This window comes from Aythya marila, assembly GCF_965140915.1.
Source record: "Aythya marila genome assembly, chromosome: 3".
NCBI lineage: Eukaryota > Metazoa > Chordata > Aves > Anseriformes > Anatidae > Aythya > Aythya marila.
The window spans coordinates 77,767,812-77,792,641 of NC_139044.1; the positions used below are offsets into that span (position 1 = coordinate 77,767,812).

A 24,830-nucleotide genomic window follows, 5' to 3' on the forward strand; every position below is an offset into this window, starting at 1 on the left:
CGCGCCCCGCGCCGCCGCCGCCGGGCTGTGGCCGCGCCGGCTCCGCTCCGCGCCCACGGGCGGGGGCTGCGGGCTCCGCAGTGAGCCCCACGCTGTGCCCCGCTCCCCGCCTGCGGGGGAGCTCCGGGAGGGTGGGCGCGGAAGGGCGTCCTGCCGAGACAAAGGGGTCGGGGGGCTGTGGGTGGGTAGGGGGTTGTGAAGGCGCCTCCACCGCGCTGGAACAGACAAAGCGGCAGAGCCGCACCTCCCGCGGGGGACCCCCAAGGCGAGGGGTGTCCGCTGCTGGGCTGCCACCGGGAGGGCTGGGGAGGAGGAGATGGAGGGTGGGTGGGGGGTGGGGGAGCGCCTCCGCCGCGGGCAGGAGGGAAGCCGCTCTCCGAGCGTGAACTGAGCTTAGCGCCGCCGCCTGCCTTGCTTCGCCTCGCCTCGCCTCCCCGTCCCTCCCTCCCTCCATCCATCCATCCCTCCCTCCATCCCTCCTCCCCCCCTCCCGCCCCCCTCCCGCCGCAGCCGGCTGCGAGCCCGGCCGCTTCGCGAGCGGAGTTGAAGGGGGGCAAACTTCGCAGCCCAGATGCCTCTGGGGCTGCGCGGCAGAGCGCGGCTGCTCCCGCAGGCACCTGCCGCCGCCCTCCCCACGGCGCCACCGCCCTCCGCGGGGGCGGCCGGCCCCGCTGCCGGCGGCCGCCGAGGCGGCGGGGGCTGCTGCGGCCGCGGCTAGGGGCGGGCGGGCAGCGGCGGCGGCGGGCGCGCCCCCATGCGGGTCCCGGGCCGGGGCGCGCCGGCGGCAGGCGGGAGCCGGGCGGCGGCCGGGCGGTGCTCTCCCGCCGCCTGAGCGGGCGCGGAGCGGCGCGGGACGGCGGCGCGGGGTGCCGGGAGCCATGGGCTATTGCAGCGGCCGCTGCACGCTGGTGGCGGTGTGCGGCGCGCAGCTGGTGAGTGGCGGCGGCGGCCGGCGGTGGGGTGGGGTGTGGAGGGAAATAGAGGGGGAGGAGGGGGTGTTTCGGGGAGCCCCCGCAGCCCCCCGCGGTTTGCGGGAGGCGGGGGCGGCGTTACAGGTAGTTCTGCGGGAGCCGCTCCAGGGCGGCTGCGGTGGACGCGCGGCGGAGTTGGTAAACTCGGTCAGTTTCGCCGAGCCTCGGCTCAACTTGGTACCCGGCTTCCCGTGGCGAGCTGGTGTTCGGCTGGCGTTATGTAAAGCAGGGACGCGGCCCTGGCAGGGGCGATGCGGAGCTGGTGAACAGTTTGCCGTACAGGTGTGTGTGTGGGGGTGAAGTTGTTATGTCTGCACTCTTCTGCAGATGTGATTTTTTTTTATATATATTTTTTGTCTTTCCGACTTACTTGCCAGCATATGTTAATGTTTTATCATTGTGTTGTTGCAGAACTAAAACGATTATGTGTTTATGCTTGCATATAGAGGGGAGATGTGGCATCACTTATAAGGTCAGCTACCAAATGAAACTAGACTGAGTTTAAAAAGTAGGCGCTGAGGTACAATAACAAAGAAACTGCCTACAAATAGATCTGCTTTGCAAGACGGTTAGTCTGTGTGCAATTGTATTGCACTTTAAAAGTCACTGTGTTTAAAGTTAGTAAACTAAAGAAATGGCTCCTCCTGTAATATGTACCTGGATCACTGTCAGCAGGTCTGGTACATGATGTATGGAATTCCTGTGGATTTGGTTGTAGTGACACATGGCTAAAGACCTGTCAATGAAATATGCCCCATTTCTTATTTTCATTTACACCAAGTACTCATGCGCTGGCAGAACAGGTGCAGAAGGCACCTTTGTTAAGCAGTTAACCTTAGAGAGGGAAGGAAATAATTCACGTTACTCCATCCCTCTACCTCTTAGTGAATAGTTTAGCTGAGAAAGTGTTAGTCGGTATCAATAGCAACCAGCATTGTCGCCAATTCTTCTCCTGCAGACAGGTACTAAAGAGAACTACAGAAGAAAAAAAACAGTAGGTTTCAGGGACCAAAATCAGTAGAACAGTACATAGAAAAAGTACAATGTGTTAGCAGATCATAAACTCAAAATGCCTGTGGTCTTTCCATCAGTGGTAACCAACCCTTAATCCTTTTGTATTCTGGAAAGCATTTTATTTGTATATGCTTTCCCCAAATAAGTTATCTGATTCTTTGTAGCTGGATGTATCTTATCAGATGTGATTTATTCAAGCACACTGCCTAAAAAAAGAATCTGGAATAGAAGTATTGAATTTTGAGTGAAATGGTAGGAATGTAACCTTTTCCAGAAATTTAGAAATGTAAAATTAATCACTGAAGTTCTTCAGAATCATTTAAGTTTTAGAGGCGTACTTTTCATATTTTGTTGAAAAGGAAATGAAAATGGTTTAAATTGTGCCTTGTATGGATAAAAGATTGTGTTTTTTTTTTTTTTTGTTTGTTTGTTTTTTAAACACCATCAGCAACCAGGAGATTATGACGACTCTGGAATGTGCTAAGATGTTAAAATTTTATTGTTATGAAAGTCTGTGAAGGAAAACATATTTGCTAACTCATGGTGACAAAAATGCATACAAAACTCATAGTAAAAACATAAACAGAAATGCCCATAGGAATATATAAGCAGACGGATGAGCAGGTAAGCTGATGTGGAATTGCAGCATTACTGTAATTTTTTTTAAATTGGTTGTGAACTACAGTATCATATATATATATACATAAGAAAATATGCATTCTGGATTCTTAAGCAAACCTCTAACACAAATGTATTTTCATAAACCGAAAACAAACTTGGAAATGTTTCCTGAACATGAAAAGGACATGCTGGCTGCAACACAAATCTCTCAGTCACATTTGGCCTGTGTAATGGCATTTAGATAGGTTCAAAGCAGAAATAATACTTTACATGAGAAAAAAAGTAGTTGGGAATGGAAAAAATTGACCTCTTTGCACTTATATTAACATCACTTGTCAAATTCCTTCACATGTCATACATATGCCATCAGGTGGGAACAGGTCACGAGTTTTAAGTCAAGGAGATTTACCTCTCCTAGGTAGGCCTGTGGTTGGAGCAGTTGTCACTACTTTTCAGGTAAAGACCACTTACAGGAGCAAATTCTGTCAAGAATCACTCTGGAATTAGCAGCCACATTAATACAGATGCAAATCAAAAACAAAGGATGATGAAGTCATCTGGCCTGATTTGATGGGGATTTGGGGGGGGGTGGGTGGAGCATTTCTGCAGTGGTAAGTATATAATAAAAAAAAAGGGGGGGGGAAATGCTCTTCTAACATGAAGATCTAATACCTGGATCTCAGTTTTAAAATGATAATTGGAAGGAGAAAATACTGTTTCAAGAGAGAGAAAAAGTTTGAGACTTTTGAGAAAGGTTTCCTCCATTTTTTGTGAAAAGATTTTCTTCCATCTCTGCAGAGCTAGGGTGTGGTGATCTGACTGGTCTTTGTAGCTCTGTACATTGAGCCTCTGTACACTGTACAATTCATTGTTGTATTGAGGGATACTGCAGTTCATTAGCAAAGTTGTTGCATATCATATTTATAGATGATGTAGTTGTCCACAAATGGACAAAAAAGGGTGGTTGGTTGAAAGACTGGTTCAGGAGTAGAGCTATATCAACTTAAGGGATCTCCTGCACAAGCAAAATTGTTTTCATAAATGCATTTTAAATGTTCATATCTGAGGCAACATACTGTACCATCAGATTACCAGAAAGCTTAAGGAATGTTTCTGCTCTCAAGGGCATACTGATCATTGCTCCCCTGCTTATTAACATACATATACCTTCCTATTTGTGCTCTCATTTGTACTATGGAAAACAACCTTTGACAGCTCATTTTCCTCTGCATTTGGAGCCAATGAGAAGAATTAAAAGCAAGTAAGAGCTAATTTTGCTGATGTTGGGAACAAGGCATTGCTTTCTGTATACGGAGTTAATTATTTTAAAATATCTTTTCACTTTTTAAAGATACTAAATTGGTCTCTCTTGTCCTCTCTCCTTCTGAAGAGAACCCTAGGCATAGAGAACCCTCTGCTATTTTTTGTCCTGTGTCAGCCATCCTGGTTGCATTGAATGAATCTTCTGTTGTTGCTTTCTGACCTTTACACCTCCTTATTTTCGTGTTTCTCCTTTTCTATTAATAGCTTACATCAGTAACACTAATATCTTGTTGTTTAGACTTTTTAATAGCAAGAGCAGCAAAGGTGAACCAGCTGCAATTATTGTCGGTTCAGTGCTTACTGAAAGGCTTCAAAAACCCCATGGAAGCCAGTTAAAAACTTGTGTCCTCTGCTACTGCTTGGGAAAACTCAGAGCAGTGGCAAAGCAGGAAAAACTACTTCATGTTTGCAACTTAGAAGCTTTCTCCCCAAGTGGAATGATGAGAAAGTATCATTTCCTGAGGAAACTTTTAAGTCTTCATAAATCGTCTTTGTCTGATGGATAGAAACAATAAGATCTCCATACTCCCAAGACTAATTAAATGACAGGTAATTCAGCCTTTGCAATTGCTCAGTTTCCATCTGCATATATTTATATCATTCTTTTTTGTATGTTTTGCCTCTTAGTCTCTCTCTTCTGTTTCTTTTAAAGTAAAATGTAATACAGTTAAGGTACTTTAAAAAAGTTTTAAGACATAAAATTTGTAAACAAGCTGCAAGCATATATATCAAGGCTCAGCTAGTGATTCCAAGGGATACAGTCTGATGCTCTAAAGGAGTGTGTATTGTAACAGGCACAAATTCATGAATTTCTGAAAATTGATGCCTTCCACAGACATAGATTTAGAAAGTAAATCTAAGTATTTAGTAATCTCTCTCTCTCTTTTTTTTTTTTTTTTTTTTTTTTCTCATCAACGGGCTGGGGCATAAGCACACCTGACACCAAACCTGATAGCACCTCTCTGTGGTCTCTTCTAGATACAATTCTTGCTGAAGCCAGACTGAGGTGCTTTATGGCTAAGCTGAACAAAGGCCCCAATTTTGGTTGCTTTTGTTATCATAGGCCCCAACCTTTGTCTTTGCTTTGAGCTAATGAAAAAAAAACAGATTGTATGAAAATTTACTTGCCTCATAGTTTTCCACAAATAAATAATATGAATTCAGTATTCAAATACTTTATTTCAAATATAATCTGTATAATCTGTGGTGATTTCTGCTCTTATCTGTGAAATCAATATCCCTAACCACGTATTTAGTTACCTTGTTGCACATGAAGGGCCATGTTTGATCTTTTTTGATCATGTTTTAAACATAAGTAGCAAATATCCATGTGTTCATTTTTTTTTTTTTCTGTCATGGGCAGAATATTTGTAGGACATTCTGAATCATCATCTTTTTTTTTTTTTTTCAGTGTCACCAGTTTTTGTTAGTTTACATTCTTCATGTTTGAAACACAGTTCAAACTCTTCAGGATTGGTGAACTTGGCAGGTTTTCATCTATTTCACAAATCTATCTACAGAGTTTGGCACTAATTTATACCATGAATATCTTTGCTTGGGTTGGGGGGGCGGGAAGGGGGGAGAGAGAAATAAATCATATTTTAACAGTTTGCAGATTGAATTGTCTCTGGACCTTCCGGGAGTGAGGTTTGTCAGATTAGAGCTGAGGTCCCTCAGAGAGCAAAATGAAGATATTCACAGGAGAGACTCCCTAGTATTAATTACTCCACGGTTTTATGGAATAAAGAACTAGTGAGAAAGTACTCACCTTTATATATACTTACTTATACTTATATATATATATACTTTACAATAGCATATCAAACCACATAACTAGTGTATGTAGGTTTTTTTTTTTTTATGGCTATAGAAAATCAGTAGTGAAACTGATTTTTTGCTTCCAATTGCTGATATTTTTGGGGAGGGTGTTCTTTTTTTGTGTGTGTGTTTTTTATTTTTTTTTCTTTTAATTGTGTTTCATTGTTCTGGTTGCCAATGGTTTTCAATACCAGCTTTAGAGAAAAATGTCTGCAATGGAAAATTTTGATGACATGTAAATGTTCCTACATTTTCTGCTAGCACTAGGGGAATTAAAGAAATGGGCTTCACAAATGGAATGGAAAGTGATGTAGTTATTCCTCTTAGCCTGTAGATCTGTAGGTTTATCAATCTAGAAAGAAATTAGAAAAAATTGGTTTCTGCTTTTTAGATAGTACTTATATTTAAGTCTCTGTGGGCCTTTGAAATTTTGACTGTCGACAACGTGCGTCTGTGCCTTCTTTAAAATTCTGCTTCTTGCTTTGTTTCAATTTTGATATGAAAGAAAGTGAAAGTCTTGGTTTCATTGTATCCAAAAACATTGTTTCCTTTTCATTGCTAGTACAATCACAATCTCATGAATAGCAGATTTTCAGCAGATGTATGTTTGAAAGCTATAATACTAAGGAGTCAATTTTGAGGTGTTGCTGGGAATATATAAAACTCATGGGACTTGCTCATGAATTCAGAGAGTGAACACTTTTTGTTGCTACGAAAGGAATATGTAGCAACCTTTTTAGGTTTAAGTAAGACCTTGGTAGAAAAGTAAACAATCTTCTTCTATTCAGTTTTTGAGATAAAATACCAAAGATTCACAACTGGTCTGTTTATTTCTGATAACTTGAGGTCAAAACCAGTGATGCATACAAATAGTGGATGTCAGAGGTAACAGTACATTGTGTCATTTAATTTTAGTGGATTGACTTTTACTATGAATGGTACAGTATCATTTTTTTTTTTTTCATAGAAGTGTGAATGAGTAATAATAATTGTGAATAACAAATCATACACTTCAAGAAAAGCCAAGTATGTTGTTTTAAGTTACAGGGTAAAAGATTTCAGACCAGCTGAATAGCAAATCTAATTCACTGCTTCTTGAAGCTGAACTCTTTTAGAGTTCAGTGAGCAGACTAAGCATTCAGATGCTGTGGTGATGGGTAGGTGGGAAAGGTTTAAATAGATTGAGAGGAGTTGAATAGACTACCTGAAAATAGGGACCTAGAATATCTAGCTAAGTTACCATACTTGCATAGCCACGAGGTAAGTCTTTGGCAGTAGGAATTAATTTTGTATTGACGGAGACTTGAGCTAGCAGCTTGAACAATGAGCAGCAGTATTTTATTTTTTTCTTTTTCAGTTTCTTTACCAAAAGCACTAAGTAAGCATTTTTTAAAAGATACAGAAAAACTTTATAGCCATTCTGTAGTCAGTGGGGAGAAAGCTATCATTCAAGAGTCAACAGACAGGAATATGTTCCATTGCAGAATTGTTGAAAGCAGAAACAATGTTTTGAGTTGGTAGTGACTTTGGTCTTCTCAGTGTACTGGTGGATCTGATGGGACTCTTCAAGCATCCATTAGACTAGTCTCCATTAGTCTCAACATCTATTTTCACAGGAGCATAGAGCTTAGAGAAACTTCTCTGGTCTCAGGGATTGGTGAGATTCAGTCCATGCCTGCTCTGGAGCCTGATGTCTCTGCTCAGTGAACTACCTCGATAGCCCCAGATGCTCCAAATGGCCTTTGTAGTCCCGTAGTTCCATTTGGTTTGAGAGATTATCCAAGGAGCATAATGCCGAAAGAGACAACTATACCCAAAAACATTTCATGAGGAAAAGATGAGTCAGTGGATTCCTCTAAAGCTTACTTATGTTTTTTAAATTTAAGTGGCATTTAGTTGAGAATGAGAATAGTGAGTATTTTCATATTCATATTTAGATGGGGGGCAATAATATTCATGGTCTATCTAATTTAGGATAATCTTTTTAGGCTCAGTAAAGGGCTTCGTGTTCAGGAAAGGAACTCCTTTAGGGTGCAGGTCAGAGTGCCTAAGGTAGTTTCCTACCTTTAAGAGCTCTTTATAATTGTTTCTTAAACAAAGGGGTCCTTCGGTTTAAGAAGGCTTTTTGGGGGGTGCAGGAAGGAGAAATCGTAGACCCCAGTATGCTGTTTTTTCCCTTCACAGTCCCTATTATTTATGTTTTCCTCCCTCTTGCATTTTTACTAGTCATTTTACTGAGAACTTCCTAACTTTAAGGAATGGACATGATCTCCAGATTGAGAAATGCTGTTTTGGAAAGCCATTTCTCTCTCCGTTGACTGTAGAAGGAAACTAAGGAGCCTGGTTTCACCAGAGTAATGTCAGCTGCTGGGCACACTTCCATTAAGATACCCTTTTATAAAAAAACAAACAGAAAACCACAAGATACTGCTTTCCATTCTTCTGCAACCACTCACTGATGCTAAAATCAATCTGATGAAACTAATTTATGCTCACTTTGGTTTTTAGGTAATTTTCTGTAGGCTTCCTACAGGAATGAGGAAGACAGGAACCACTGTATATAAGGTTATAATCATAAAGTATAACAGCTGAAAACAATGATTTCAAAGTATCAAATAGTTTATAGTCATCCAGATTGGTCTCTATTTATTTGTTTTAATATAATGAGTGAAAGAGAGGGGCTGCTGAGTTCTATCTGACTTGTAAAGTAGAAGATGCACAGTAGCTAAAAGGAAGTTTTCTTGCCACTGCGACTATAGACATTTCACAGTTTACTTTCTTTCCCCCTCTGCCCAGATGTATATGTACCAGCTAGATGGCATGTAAGAAATGTGTCAGCACTGTATTATTGCATAACCCTCTGATGGAAATGACATTCAGAGGAAAAATTACTGATATCTGTGTTCACTAAAAAGTAAACATGCATAGTTAATAGTTCTATTCACCACAGATCATACTTATGCATTTTTAATAAAAACTTGATTTTAATTCATACATAACTCATGAGAAATGTTTATCAGTTTAGGGCTCTACTGCCTCCTACTTAAATGTTTACATACAGCTGGATACCTTGAAAATGTCTTTCATTTGAGGCTCAGACTTGTCTGTCAGACACAAATGTGCTTTTCTGCTGCCTAAGCAATGATGTAACATATATAAGAAATACTGATTATGCTACTGATTGCTAAAACCAGTAAAGTTCCCTTTATGTGACATAAATGAATCTCAGATTTTCCTGTGCCATTTGTAATAATAGCTTCTAACATGACTTTTTTTTTTTTTTTTTTTTTCTATTTTTTCTCTATTTTTTTTTCTATTTTTTTTTTTTCCTCAGCTGGGATTTTAGCCTGTATCCCTACTGGCAAATCACCAGTTACATGGAAATGATGAGTTACCAGTTACATGAATGGGAACAGGAAAAGCCTATCATACCCTGTATTCATACCGTAACAGATTGAGGTCTAGTTTCTTCACCCTTCTTTTCTTATGAAGGGATTCTCATTAGTAGAATTTTGTACAGAAAGCAGCAAATGAAGTCAATTCTGTTATTTCTGAGAGACATGTCAAAATTATGATGCTGGTCAAACGTTACATCACATCTCTGAATGCAAAAATGCAGGACCATTTGCAGATGACAGGAGAGAGATTCTTGCTGTCTCATTTAAGCATGTAATATGTGGGCTGTGGAGGTGGCTGCCTCTTTCACCTTATGGAGGTGGCTGCCTCTTTCCATTGACTGTATTGGGTCATTGAGTTGCTGCCCAGTTGGGGATGAAATGCCTGCCTCTATTCTGCATGCACCTTTGTTTACTTACCTCATTACACAGTTAAGCCTGTTCATCTTTGATGGTATCTTTGTATTAAGAAGAGAGGACAGACTGTGAAGCTGTTATTTAGGATTTAGGCAAAATATACATGGATGATGTGTAATGTTTCTTCTGGATGAATAGAAGTCATGTTACAGACCTGGAACAAGGGTCAGAGTGCTGCCTCTGCTCACCTTGAACAACATTTGCTGTCTCAATGAGTGATTCCATAGTAGTGAATTAAAATGGTTTCCAGAACAAGACTTGAGACCCTTAACTTTATGAAATTGTATAAATTTCATTTAATGCTAAGATACTGGTTAATATTTATGTAACTAAACTTGACAGTCTTAGGAACTAATGTAATTCCCTTCCAGGTGACTCATACCATCAGTCAATTTACTAATTAAAATTTCCCTTAAACTTCTTCATAGGAGACTACTAATTGTCCCTCAACACGTATATTCTTTTCATTTGAAGATAAAAAGCTTTTGTGAGGAAACGAAGATAGATACTATGATGTCTCATTACAACAATACATGGATCTTTGAAAAGTCATTCTTCAATAATTAAACAAAATGTAAAGTTTGCAAATTTTTGCCATGGCCAACAATGGCCCAGCGTTTTCCATTATTCTCTGGCCACAGTCTCTGTGGCAGGCTGTTCCATTACAAAGCACAGAAACAAAAGGAGAAAAGAGCTGGTTGTATGTCACTGCTGCCTTCACAAAGCCACAAATACATTAAACTGAAGATACTGCTCATTGTGTACTTGAGCCACCAGTGACAAAGGTGCTGTGAGTACCACTGAATATCAGGCAGTCATATGTCATTACATCACTATTCAAATTGGAAGAGCAAACAACAGTAAAACAATTGAAAACATTAGCAGCTAAAGGAATGAAAAAGAATAACATGCTTGTCTGAAAAAAAAATAATCAAAATATAGATTTCATTTTTTTTATTAGCTAAAATTTGATATTTCCCTTTTTTTTTTTTTTTTTTTTATTATTATTTTTTCTCTCCTTGAAGCCACTCCCATATCATGCTCTTTAGGCCAGTTAGCTTTTATTTATTTATTTATTTATTTATTTATTATGACACTAGTAGCAGTCACAGACAATGACAGCAGTTGGTACTGCGCCAGATGATGGCACTGGTCATGTTAACATAAGACATGGGCTTCAGTGTATCCTGAAAACAGAGTTCATTGTCTGATTTTATCAGACTGGCTTTTCTGAGTGTGGAGCTAGCAGTAAATTTGGTACTTGTAGAGGGAAAACCACAACAAAATGGAGTTGCATGCAGCATTCATCAATATACCCAATGATGCCTGTTTCTCAGAATGTTTACAGGTCTGCTGTCTAGTACAATTTTTATTTATTTATTTATTGTAAGTGAAAGCCATCACCTGGAGGCAGATACAAAAGAAAGTTGCTGGCTTCAACCACTGGAAGAGATGGTGTCTGTTCTGTATAGTGCTAAACTGTGCTTTTTGAGATGCATAATAAAAGTTATTTATGGGCACTGATAAAGTGGTATCTGTTGTATAATATCACAGATAGGCATAAGGACGATAACAAAAGGCAGCTGGTTTAGTAAGCTCTATTTGCTGCAGAAATGTGCTGTTCTCTGCGAATTGAAATAAAAAAGTGGAGGGAGAATGTTGCGTTTTTTGTGGATTCTGGCATTTGCAATCATTCTTGCTTTGTAGTGTGCTTACAAAGACAATTATGTGGGTCCCATGTCAGTATTATATTTGTCATGACTAGTGCCTTATTAGAGGACAGCTGCTCCTTTCTGCCCAGCACATATATGTAACTACCACTGATGATAATAGAAGTTATGAGTGTAACCGTTCTCTGTGCTAAACCAAAGTAGGATGCCGGAGCACTTGTGGTTTCAGTTAATAAAGTAGGTGTAAAACAGGAACGAAGCAGTGATGAATCTGGGGCTATTCACATGCTTGTTAAGGACGCAGTGCCTGTAAGGATGCTTGGAACTTCCAGCAATTTTTAATTAGCCCTTTTAACAGACGAGCGAGAAAGGCACTGATATCTGAGCATCTCGGATCATGCTGAGTGCCTTCACTAGAAAGCCAGGTATTCAGGTCCCTGTTAAGATAGTGCAGCCTCAAGGAGTATTGGTGCACTGGGGATATTTCTGAGTTGTAAGCATTTTATGTTAACTTCTCAATCTCTCTCTAATTCCAGCAGAATTAAAAACAGGTGCCAAGCAACTTCTTCAAAGTTCTTAAGATAGTGTAATGGTGCTTTGGCTGCTGTTGCTACTGTGAGAACTGGGCTGGTTGGTATCAAAGACAAATATAGACATGGCACAGTGCCACTGTAATGCAGTTAAGAGCTAATATACACTCAAACAGGGAAAAATATTTCCAATAAACAACAAGGTTTGTTGGTCAAACCCAAGAACATATTTTTAAGGGCCATGTCTTGGCATTTTGGCTTTTGCAATGAGTTGCATGTGCACATCCTCAAAACTTGCTTCTCTTAGCTCAGATCTGTGTAGTGTGCAGCTCAAAATGGCTTAGTGAATGTAAACATGTGACTGTGTAGGTTTTTCCTTTGTTCCTGGTTTAGATTTGTTTTTCAAAGTTTAAATGAATTAGAAGTTCTGCAGTATTTGGGGTAACTAATTGGACTTCTGCGTATAAAGAAACCCCGACTTTTCTTGGAAGGTCAAAAAAAAGGTGTTCTGAAAACTGCAGCATCTATTCCAGACAGTTTCCTTACTAATTTAAGACAAGACAGCTATTCAAAACCACAGTGATGAACGGATTGAACAGTGAATATTTGACATTTCTTTTTATGATTATACCATTTAAAATAGCTGGCTTTTGATACACTGCTGGTATGTTTTTATATGAATAGGAAAACCTAGATTTATTATAGAGAATCCCTACTACCTTTCAGTTTGAGGTCTCCAGAGAATGGTTGAACTGAAGATACTAGCTGCTCTGATACTCAGCACAAGTACTGACACATCCAATTATAATGGTTCGGGGGTGGGAGGGTGGGGTGTGGTGTGTGCATTTATTTTCTCTCACAGCTGAACTGGTAGGATCATTGAGAGAGAATTGGGGAATAGCAGCACAGTCAGTGGTAAACTTGGGGGCAGGAACTGGAGTGGGGTGTTTGTTTGAAATCTGTGAAAATGAAAACTGATAATGCCAACAAGTGCCTGAAAAGTGCTTTAGAATGGACTTGTCTGAGGCAGTTTGGAAGATATGTCTGTCACAAATGGAAGATCACAGAATCACAACATTTCTAGGTTGGAAGAGACCTCAAGATCATCGAGTCCTACCTCTGACCTAACACTAACAGTCCTCCACTAAACCATATCCCTAAGCTCTACATCTAAATGTCTTTTAAAGACCTCCAGGGATGGTGACTCCACCACTTCCCTGGGCAGCCCGTTCCAATATCTAACAACCCTTATAGAAGATGCAAATTGTATAAGCTGTGAACAGGGGCGTTCTTCTTACCCCAACATAGCAATGGTCAATTAGTTTTCCACATCCCAAATCTTTCAGTGTTAAATGATTTTACAGTGAAATGCATCAATTTCTCACTCATATAATCCATTAGGAAAGTGGTTAAGAAAGCTCTGTCTTATGCAGAGACCTGAGACTGGTACCAGGTTGTCTCAGATCTTCTTTAGTGGAGCCTTGTAGCTTAGAGCTGTTACACCATTTCAGAAATTTATTGGGAGGAGTGTGCTGAGGCATACTTGCTGAAGATGGGTAGTCTTACAGGGGCATTTGTGTGTGGTGTCAGCCTGCGTTTGTGAGGAACCTGACCTGATGAATGTTGTGGTCCCTGCTAGTTCTGTCTTCCTAATTGTGCAGATCTTTCCTAGAGTCGTGTGGTTCTGCCTCTTACACAGGGGTCAACCTAGACCCGAATTATCTGTGTGCAATGGTAACTATTTATTTCTACTAAAAGTACCATGCTTTATATGGTAGCCATGCTGGAATTTGTATAAGGTCAGTATTCTAACGCTGCCACACAAATCCCTTTAGAACATCAAATTTGATAAAATGTGCTTAGTGAATATTTTTAAAAGGTCAAAAAGTACAGATGATTTATTTATTTCAATGGAAATTCAGTAGGTCTTAGGTAAAGGTGAGGGACAAAGAAAATAAATCTCTAGAATTATGTTTTACTTGACAGGATATTGATCAATAATTGTCTCTACATGAGCTGATAGTAAGCTGAAAGGTAGGTTTACAAATTTACATAAATATTTCTGATTGGTAGTTCTTTTTGTAATATTGATCTACCTAGATTTTCCTTCCATGCTTTGCCTCCACATTTCAGGAATGTTAGACCATCATCATTTTCTATTAAAAATGGGTTAGAAAATTTTGTATTTCAGTTAATGTTCCTGCAGTGTAAGAAAAATACTTGCTTTGACATTATTAGCATGCTAATTTCATGAAGAAAAATGCTTTACACGACAGTGGTTTTAATGGATAGCCCGTGCTGTGAGCAGTGCCGCCATAAAGAAGGTGGCCTTGGAAAGGGGAAGTGCAGTCCATAGTCATTTAATAATGACTTAGGGAAGATGTGCATCTGTAATTTTTTTTTTTTTTTTTTTAATAAGAGTACTTATATTTATAAAATATTGTGTTGTTTTTTTCTTTCTTTCTTTTTCTGTTATAACCCATTTCTTCTTGTGTCTACTGTACAGTCTTCCTATGGCTGCAGAAATAATACAAACTCTTTCACTAGACAGTTAGTATCATCTTAAAGGAGGTATTTCTAGTGCATGATATTGGAGATCTGTGTCATTTTCTGTACCTCTTTCCTTATTCATTGTCATTCTTTCCCATCCATGCAAGCACCTGAGAGGAATTCATACCAGTTACCTCTGTGCCAAGGCTGCCTATCAAGGTGATGTAGGCAGGCAGGTGCCCCAAGGGACAAATTCATTCACTTTATTAGTATTTGGCAAACCTAACTTAGGTGCTCTAAATCATGCTCTGGAAGAACTAACATCTTGTCCTGGTTTCAGTTAAAACAGAATTAATTTTCTTCCTAGTAGCTGGTGGAATGCTGTGTTTTGGCTTAGGATGAGAAGAGTGCTGATAACACCCCGATGTTTTAATTGTTGCAGAGCAGTGCTTATACCAAGCCAAGGACACCTCAGACTTTTGCTCTGTCCTGCCAACAGGCAGGCTGGGGGTGCAGTAAGAGCTGGGAGGGGACAGACCCAGGACAGGTGACCCAAACTAGCCAAAGGGGTATTCCATACCATCTGACGTCATGCTAAACAATATATAGGGGTGGCTAGCCGGGGGAAGGGGGCCGGACTGCTCGGGGTTAGGCTGGGCATCGGTCAGCGGGTGGTGAGCAATTGCATTGTGCATCACTTGTTTGTACATATTATTATTATTTTCCTATTATCACCATTGTAACATTATTATTATTATTGTTATTATTATTTTGTTATTATTATTTTCCTGTCTTATTAAACTGTCTTTATCTCAACTCACGGGCTTCACTTTCCATTTCTCTCCCCCGTCCCAGAGAGGGAGGGGGGAGGGTGAGCGAACGGCTGCGTGGTGTTTAGCTGCCAGCCGGGTTAAACCACGACACATCTCTACCAACTTGATACAGAATATCAGGTCCTAAATTAGGTGCCTAGTGTACAGAGAATGCCTACACACTGTCCGCCTCCATGCACATCTGGAGTAGCACTCTGCTAAATGTACAGGAGCTTTAAAATATTGACTCAAATCTTTCTTTTCTTTTTCTTTTTCTTTTTCTTTTTCTTTTTCTTTTTCTTTTTCTTTTTCTTTTTCTTTTTCTTTTTCTTTTTCTCTTTCTCTTTCTCTTTCTCTTTCTCTTTCTCTTTCTCTTTCTCTTTCTCTCTATCTCTATCTCTATCTCTATCTCTATCTCTATCTCTATCTCTATCTCTATCTCTATCTCTATCTCTATCTCTATCTCTATCTCTATCTCTATCTCTATCTCTATCTCTATCTCTATCTCTATCTCTATCTCTATCTCTATCTCTTTTTCTCTTTTCAATATTAGCTTTCAGTGCCTTCATCTTTGTAATCCATTGTTCAATGACACTGGCAAGCTCTCCTCATCAGGAGCCCAGGCTGTCCTTCTTGGGCTGGCTGTAGGGCCATGGTCTCTTTGGTGGAATGCTGGCAGAAGAACTGAGGAATGGCAGACTCCTTTGCAGGGGCTGTTATCCTGGCAGATATGTTGCATGACATAGTGTGCTGCTTTTGAAGCAGGGTAGGTCTGAAGAAAAGTAGAATTGAAAGGCAGATGCTCATGCAGCTCTGCTGTGTCTCCTCCACAGACATGTGGAGTGTGCGCACACACTCTGCTGTAACCAGAGTTGTTAACCGAGAGCATTTACTTATGGATCTGCACAGTACATTAAGAAAAACAAACAAACAAAAATAAAGAAGCATTTTCTTCAGGCTTGCTTATGCAATAAGATGGATATAATGGTAAACAGGAAAGCTGTAAAATGCAGTTAACAAAATTCATCCTTATAAGGACTATTTACCTCATAATATTGACTGAGTCTCTGCTTTTCAAGAGCTGACAGGCGCTAATGGAGAATTGGAGAGCAGGTTTTTTTCATACACTGTTTTTGTCACTGTTCATATCTTTTCACCATTTGGGTTCTACTTGTATTACTTCCTTGAAATGTCTGGTAGTAACAAAGGATATGTAGAGCCATTGCTTATTTGACATTTGTTGTGTTAGCTTGTCTTCTGCTGCTGCTATGAGAAGTATAACTTGTATAGCTATTAACTAAGCTATATAAGCAGCAACAATTTCTTACTATATAGCTACTAATACATAGGGACAGATTTACTCCTTCTGATTTCATGTGTCAGTGAGGCTTCATGAATCCTCCAGGCTGCAGTTAGTAATCTTTTAGGTGACAAGTCAATGTCTAGCCAAATGAATCTACAAACATTTAATTGGACTATAGTTTTTATTCCTATAGGTAACAGGTTAAAAGTGCAAAGAGAATATTAGTTCTGTTGAGGCAACACAGGAGAAAAAGAAGCTCCCAAGAAATGTTGCACATATTGGAGAAGGTACCTTTAGTAAAAGAAAATCCATAGACCAAAATTAATGGGATTATAGTAAGGCTTAATAAAGGCTTTCAAGAAGTGCAGTTAGGAAAGTATGAACTGATTTTTGACATAGTAGCTGAACCATCATGAGATGTGGGCATGAAGTAAAGGGAAGAGGAATTGGAGGGAAGAGAAAGATGACGAAGTCCAATCAGAGATGGGATCAACTTCAGATCAACCTAATTTTTTACACTGTTATGAAATCTAAAAGACCAAAATGAGTAATAGTTTTTCAGGGATTCATGGTCCAGATGAATTGAAGGGGTTGAAGGGAGAATGCCAGCTAGAAAAAATTGGTGTATATGTTTGATATATACATATAAGGAAATACATGTGAACATTATACATATACACACCTATACAGGAAAAGGGGTGTCTGTGTTGTGTAAAGATATATTTGGCATCAAAATCATATTTGAAGTAGTTATGTGCAGGTGAACTGAAGTGGGGATCCTCAATATGTCATGGAGTTTGGGGACTTTCAAGTAAAAACTCATATAGCTCTACAGCTTGAAATGGAAAACAGGACTTCAAGAAGACAGTGTTAGTATGTTAGCTCACATAGGCGTAGGCAGAGATTTAAGCCATTTATTAACTAATGGGTAAGTTTAAGGAGTGGGCTAAACGTCCATTGCAACAAAGGAGGCAACAGCCTAAGCAAATATGTGCGAGTGAAGTCAGAGTTATAAATTTGTGTGCTTTTTTTAAATTATTTTTTTTTTTAAATAGAATCCTGGTGAATTGAATAGAGTCTTATTCTCCTACACTGCATGGGTGGTACTCCTCAGGACTTCAGGAGAATGGATGATAAATCTGATAGTAATGAAAGTGTACTAGAAACAGATAAGAATTTATCTTGATGCATGTGTCACAGGTGAATTTGTCTTTAGCAGTCCTATGAGCTGAGTAAATGATAAATGTTTCGTATTTCTGTCATTGAATTAAATGGGAAAGGTCATTCATGCTACTACCTCCTCCTTTTATTACTGATGCTAGACTGCTAATTTGGGAGAATGAGGAAGGAGAGGAGAGAAAAAGAGAAAGTAACTTAGATAATAAGTGGAGATGGTAAGCCCCAGGACTGTGCATGAAACGCAGACATACAGAAGTCCTCTTCAGAGCTGGTGTTAGCTCCAGGGGCAAGTACAGATTTTGAGTACAGCTGCTGGACCCCTGGCTGACCAGGGATCTTGTTGGTTTAGAGGCATTGGAGCAGCACCCTGGGGAACAGAGATGTCTGTGGAGACCCAAGGGATGGGCTAATGGTATGTGGGGATTTCTGGCAGCAGCCAGTCAGGCTGGCCTTCAGAACTGGTTTATTTTGGTGGAGAAATGCCTGCTCATTCTAGTCACCTACACGAGAGGTCTGCTGAGCCATTTGAGTAGTGTATATGGAAAAAATACTTCTAGATTATTTCGTTTAGCAGCAGTAATGTGTATTTAAAGTTTAGTTTTGAAAAAAAAATACACATCTCAGTAATGTTAAAGTTGCAACATAGTCTATAGTTTATTCAGACTATATTTAGAAAGTCTACTAGAATTCAAACTTCAACTTAGAATTTACAGTAAAGAAATCAATATAAAGTGAGGACCCATGTAATGCCAGTGAGAGAGCTTTTATTCATAAATTTTATAAACTTTTATTTTTAAGGCAAAACTAAGTCCACAGTAACAAGATACGCAATAAAGGAATGACTGTATTCCAATTGGGCAACCTTCATAGTTTTTAAGACTACCCACAGAGAGAGACCATTTTGTTAAGGCAAGGTGGTAGTTTACAGGTTTCTCCTACTCCCAAAACCTGCTCTTTTTTTTTTTGCCTTTTCTCTCACTTAACTTACAAAACCATAAAATCATTCTCCTTTAACATTTATTTATTTATTTATTTATTTTTGTAAAGCACTGCATGTTTTGTAGTTGCTGAATGTATATATAAAAAAGTGTTATTTTGATGGGGGGGAGATAATTCTTACAAATGTGAGCTTTTAACTCTGCCTTTTCCTAATTTGATTTTAATACTCCTTTAGAAATGTGTGCTTTTGTGCACTTCATCAATTACCATACAAAAGTTAAGTTCAAAATTTAAGTGTTTGCTAAAATCCCCTGAAGCTTTGCTAGACATATTGGTATGTCTAGTAATTTATTAAACTAAATGATTTTCCTTTAGTTTGCTCATCTGTACTTACTCTTCCAGCTCACCTTAACTTCTAATGAGGCCTGAAGGCAGCATCCTTTTGCTGCTTTAGCTACACAGTAAGCTAAGAAATAGCAAATGTAGTGAAACTATTTAAATTCATCCTGTGGGCCTGTTTCAGGTCCCAACATAGGTGAGTTGCTTGGTTTCTCTACAATGAATGGGGTGAATAGGGTAAACAGAATTGGGGTGAGGGTGGGAAAAGCATCTCAGTCTTCCCCACATGTGTGCGGTTAAGATCCACACTTGCAGCTTGTTCTGGAGCCAGGCACAGAGATTACTCCAAGGGGAGGCTCGGTCCTTTTCATCGCAGCATGTCTGGAGAAGGAGTGGTGGTAGCTCTAGTGCTGCCCATTTTTCACATAAGTGACTTGTTGGGCACATAAGAAAAAAGCATCCATTCTTTGCCCTCTTGAGAAGATAGGGACTGAAGCCTTCACTCCTCTGCCATCCCAAGAGGACCCTCACCAGCAGCCCAAGAACACTGGGAACATCTATTAATTTCATTTTCAAGCTGAGTCAAGAATGCTGTAGAGAAATGAAAAAGAAACTCAAAAGTCCATATATGTGTAATAGAGGAGTCCTGTACAGAAATGTACCTGTGCTCAACTCCATGGATCACTTGCACCTTTTCTGTTATCACATGCATAAACAGAATAAAGGGTAGACCTATACTGGCAATTTGTTTAGTATGGTATTGAGTCAGGTAGAAATAACCTCCATGACTTGACCAGAGTCATGACATCAGTCAGTCATAACTGGACCTGAAGCCTTAACCCTTGATGTTTTCCATTTCAGAAGTGATTTTAATTCCTTTAGTAAACTGGTTCAAAGCTCAGTTACAGGTCTAGGTAACTGAATTTTGACTCAAGAAAGTCCCTTATGGAAGCTACTTCATTACAATGCCAAGTTGCTTTGTCAGGTGATGCAGGATTAAAGTATAAGGACCAAATGCAACTTTTATTTCTTTTGCTTGAACTCTAAAATTTGGTTGTTTCTATCGTCGTTGGCAGTTATCTAAAAAAAAAAAAAAAAAAAAAAAAAAAAGAGTCTTACAAAGTGATTTTTTTAAGCTTGCTTTCTTCTGCTAAGTTACTGGTACTGGTTATGGTCTGATTTTATTCAATGGGACATTAAAAGCAGTATCAACAATAAGAAAAAAAAAAGAGTATGCTTGGAGTTTTCTGTGTCTACTAGAAACATTGGGTAAGACAATTCAGGAAGCATGAAAATTTTCATAGCATTGTTCATTTTTTTTTTTTTCTCACTCTCTTTTTTTTTTTTTTTCTCTACTCTCCAACTCCTCGCCATAGATCACTGCCCTGTGCAAGTAGCTGGATGCAGCCTGAGGCTGAGAGTCCCCTCGTAGCAGGATGAAGGGGTTGGAGGTGGTGAACAGAGAGTGCTGGCACTCTGCACCTGATTGTGGTATTTTGCCATTGAGTATGCCTTTTCTATTTCTCTTTGTACCTTTTTTATTTATCTGAACAAGCAATTTCCAGAGCAGCTGAAGATACTCTAATATTTATATTGGATTTTTTTGGTCATCTTTTGTGCATATTCTTTGTCATGTGCCTGAACCATGTTTTGCACAGAATGGTGTTTCTGCTCACCATTGGGCCCAAGTTTTACATTGCTGGTATCCTAACAGGCAGAAACGAGCTGTTCTTATTCTAATTTGTCCTCGTCTTTGGCTGTGTCATCCTTCGAATCTTGGGGAAAGAAGAAAAAAAAAAAAAGGATGTTTTGGTTTATTTATTGCATATCCATCTGATTACCATTGCTATGAGTTTACTGCCATCTGCCAGACTAGGAAAAAAAAACAATAACATTAAAAAAACAACCTTACAGTAAAATATATTTCGTTAGGACCTACAATCTTCATAAATATAGTTCTGGTACTGTCAGATGAACAGTTTTCTTTCTGGGTTTATAAAAATCAGTGATGCTTTTTTCCTGTTTCCAGTGTTTTTCAGTTCAGGCAAGTGTGTTTTCAATGGACTAATTCTGAGATTGTGAAACCAAGACTGAAGTTTTTGAAAGCTGCCCCTGTTTTCAGTCATTCAGTTCTGTTAAAATTTAATATACTTTTTTTGGTAGCTTTGAAAGTCTTAGTTTATGGGAACTCTGCAATTGCCAGAGTAACAGTACGTGCGACCTCTATATCAGCCAAGCAATTAAGGAAATTATTGGTAACCACAACTACACAAAAACATTAATGTAGTGGCTTTGTTATCTTGCCTCAGTTTTCCGTCCAGACTACTTGCAGTAAACGGTATGATTACTTCATTGGAAATGTGCTGCTTGCTATAATTCTTTGAATCTTTTTTTTTCTTTTTTTTTTTTATGTTGTATTTTCTTTTTTTATTTGTATTTCTTGTGTTGTATCCATAAAAATTAATTGGATGATGATATTTGACATTTGTAAAGCTTAGAATGCTCCTTATATTTGGCAATAGGGAACTCAAACAGGGATTTTTCCAGTTTTGATTACTTCATTGCTAGAATGCAATGCCTTCTAGCTATTATCTCCTTTTTACTCACCTATCTTTGTGGTTGTAAATATTGTCAAAGAAGAAGAAATATAATAGAAATAAGTTTCCTGCTTAATTTTTAATTTCTCCTTTTTTCCCCCATACCATCTCCTAATAAAGTTTTAAAGCATATGTATCTGACTTCATTTTCTACAGGAAGTGATTAAATGTTATGTTAAATGTATTCTATAGAAACAGATGGGCAGTTATATGCATGATGCTATCAGATGCTATCTCAATATCCTTTATATCCTATTATGAATGCTTACTCATATATGTTATTCTCTCTTTACGGAACTGTTAGTAATATTAATAGTTAGAATTTGTACGTGCTAAAAATTTAAGAAAGTCTTAAAGCCTAATTTTTGTTATATTCAAAAGATATTTTCCTTCACAGAATGGGCAGGGTTGGAAGGGACTTCTGAAGATAAATCATCTAGTCCAATCCCTCTGCTGAACAGGATCACCTAGAGCACAATGCGCAGGATGGCATCCAGGCAGGTTTTGAATATGTCCAGAGAAGGAGACTCCACAACCTCTCTGGGCAACCTGCGCCAGGGCTCTGTCACCCTCATGGTGAAGAAGCACCCTCTCATATTCAGCCGGAACTTCCTGTGCTGCAGTTTGTGCCTGTTGCCCCTTGTCCTGTCTCTGGGCATGAGAGACTGATAAAAGACACTAACTCCATCCTCTTGACCCCCTCCCCTCATTTCTTCAATTTATCTAGCTCAGGCACAAGACCAGTTAAACTCAGTTTATGCTGACTTTGTGAATAACTGCATTTCACATTATGACAAAAAATTTAGACAACGATTATCACTGTGTCTAAAGAACAAAATAATAATGGTGAAAAAAGACTTGGAATATCTTCAGTGTCTGGGGACATCTCTCCTGATTGATATGTATGGCAGAACTGAAGTAAAACTACAGCTGTGTTTTCCATATAAAAATATCAGCTAACATAGATCCCCATCTGACAAAGGTGGCAGAGCTGTTACAATAGGCTGCAAGTCTGAGTAAATTTTCAAAAGGCATAAAAAAACCTTTGCAACATTCCTGGTCACTCAGAAGAATACATGCTGGAAGTGGTTATCACTGGTACCATCTCTTTAGGTGACCATGGGGAATATCCTCCTCAGTTCTGAAAATTCTCAAAGAACTGGTTGGAAAGAAGATCTGGTTACTTTCTCTGCCATTCATCTTGTCTTATCTTTTGCAGCTTAGAATATGAAAGATTTACAGCAAACAATGAAGTATTGGAGCTCTGCTTTTAAAGATAAAAAAAAAACAAACAAAAACTAAAGAATGTAGTTTGCTGCCATTGACGATATTTGCTGAGATAGAAGTTCAGATGAACAGAACTGGTATTGAAAATAAAATTGAGAAGGTGATCCAGATTTTAAGTGGTGATTCTTTAAGTAAAGCTCCAGTGAACAAGTCCTTGTGCCTGTTCCATTTAGAAATCTGTTTAGAAATCTGTCTCAGCTTTTATCACTAAACTGAATGATAGCATAAAATGGCTCTGTTTTACTACCCTACATGTAATGTTTCTAATGACTTAAGGAGTTTAATCCCCTGGGATCAGTCAGAAAAAATATGAATTTCTGTTGTTCACACTCTCCCTATTCTTCATATATCTATACCTATATCTTCTTTCTATATACATATACATAATATATATATATATTATATACTTACATACTATTATACTATATAGTATATATCATATATATATTATATATAGTGTATACTATATATACACAATATATATAGTATATAATATATATTATATATAATATTATGTATATTTTATATATATATATGTGTGTATATATATATATACACACACACTCTTGTATGTATATATATATATATATATATATATACACACTCTTGCAGTATTTAGGAGTCTTTCACAATGCCAAACTATCTCATAGCAATATTTTGAGGATGACAGTCTCTCTGAGTTTCACACCAACAAAAAAGTTGAGGTTGCTGGAAAGTCATCGATTAAGCAGTAATAAATGATTTTACCAAAATATAGCCCCAGCTTTCTGTTCTGCTCAACTGATTTACAAATCCAAAAGTTTCCTGAGAAAAGATTTTTCTTTTCAATGGTAATATAATTTTATTTTCTATGCAGTTTCAGAAATAAATATTGTTAGAATGATCAACATGAATCACCCATGTTTTCCAATTAAAACAAATATTTGGAAATGCTCTTCACTAAGCTATGCGTGAAAGTGGCCTAGTATTTTAACTTTTGGAAAATATTTTATACTATGAGCAGAAATGTTTAGTCAACAGTAACAATCCAGCCTGTAGCTATATCCAAAGTCTGGATTAACAGCTTTATATATGGCTGTATTCAGTCTACATTTTCAAGGAATCACTTTGTTAAAATAAATAAATAAATAAATAAAATCAAAGTTGTCAGCCTAAAAATGATACTGTTCAGGTTTTAATTAAAAATAAAATTTACAATTGGTAGAATGAATTTTATTATTTACTTTATTGTGCTTCACCTAATATCATGTATGTTTAGCTTCAAATATTTTCATTTTTCATTTATTCCTTGACTTTACCCTAGAAAATTTAGCACATACTGTAAAAGTTATAATTGATTACTATTATTTTTTTTTAATCTATTACCATTATACTTTAAATACTGCATAGGTGTTCTTACCAAGTGATTATATACTGTTCTTAAAATATTTACTTTTTTAAATGGTAGGAGATGTATTCAGTAATAATTTACATATAAATTACATCCCTTGCTTGAAACATGGCAGAACACACAGGATGAAAAGAGAAAGAAGTGATTCCTCAGGTTTGCTATTCTGTCAAATGTGGCTTTCAGATTTGTAATTGGCAAGTGTTCAACTTGCAAATTTAGACTTTGGAACTGAAAAGTGAATGCTTATTCTGCAAGCTGGATTATATTTTTTTAAGATAGAATCACTGCATTTTCCATTTAGCAAATACGGAAAATACTTTTTTTTGGACAATTTATTTGAACAGTTTCTGATTACTTATCTGATGTGAAATCAGCCATACCTCAATAAACCTATCTTCTGTAATGCTGCCAATGCTGTAGAGAATCCTAATTCTTTATCATTGGATGGAGAAGTAGGATTTTGGGCCCAGTTCCTACACAGATTTTCACCTCTGGTAAAACGTCTGGCTTAGCTCTTATTTTGTGGCTCTTTATGTGCAGGTCCTTGTGCTTCACTACTATGTAAGTGTTGCTGAGGACTTAAGATTTGATGGCTTGCTGTAAAGGCTAATGCAGGTTCCAATGTTTCAGTTTAATTCTTCTAAAGATGCAAAGATTTTTTTTTTTTTTTTCCTCCTGACAAGATTCTGACTTCAAAAAGTAGCTACAGCTTTTGATAAATCAGAATACAAGACT

At 38.4% G+C, this 24,830-nt stretch overlaps 1 protein-coding gene across 2 annotated transcripts in view; it reads left to right on the plus strand.

Annotated features, from left to right (window-relative positions):
* Positions 1-785: 785 nt before the first annotated feature.
* Positions 786-24,830, plus strand: part of NKAIN2 (sodium/potassium transporting ATPase interacting 2) — a gene marked incomplete at its 3' end in the record, with an annotated part of 583,071 nt that continues 559,026 nt past the window's right edge. For both annotated transcript variants that reach the window (XM_082756439.1, XM_082756440.1), the window contains exon 1: positions 786-932. In XM_082756439.1, coding sequence (XP_082612565.1) covers positions 879-932 — 54 coding nt within the window. In that variant the 5' untranslated portion in view covers positions 786-878. The remainder of the gene's footprint in view (positions 933-24,830) is intronic.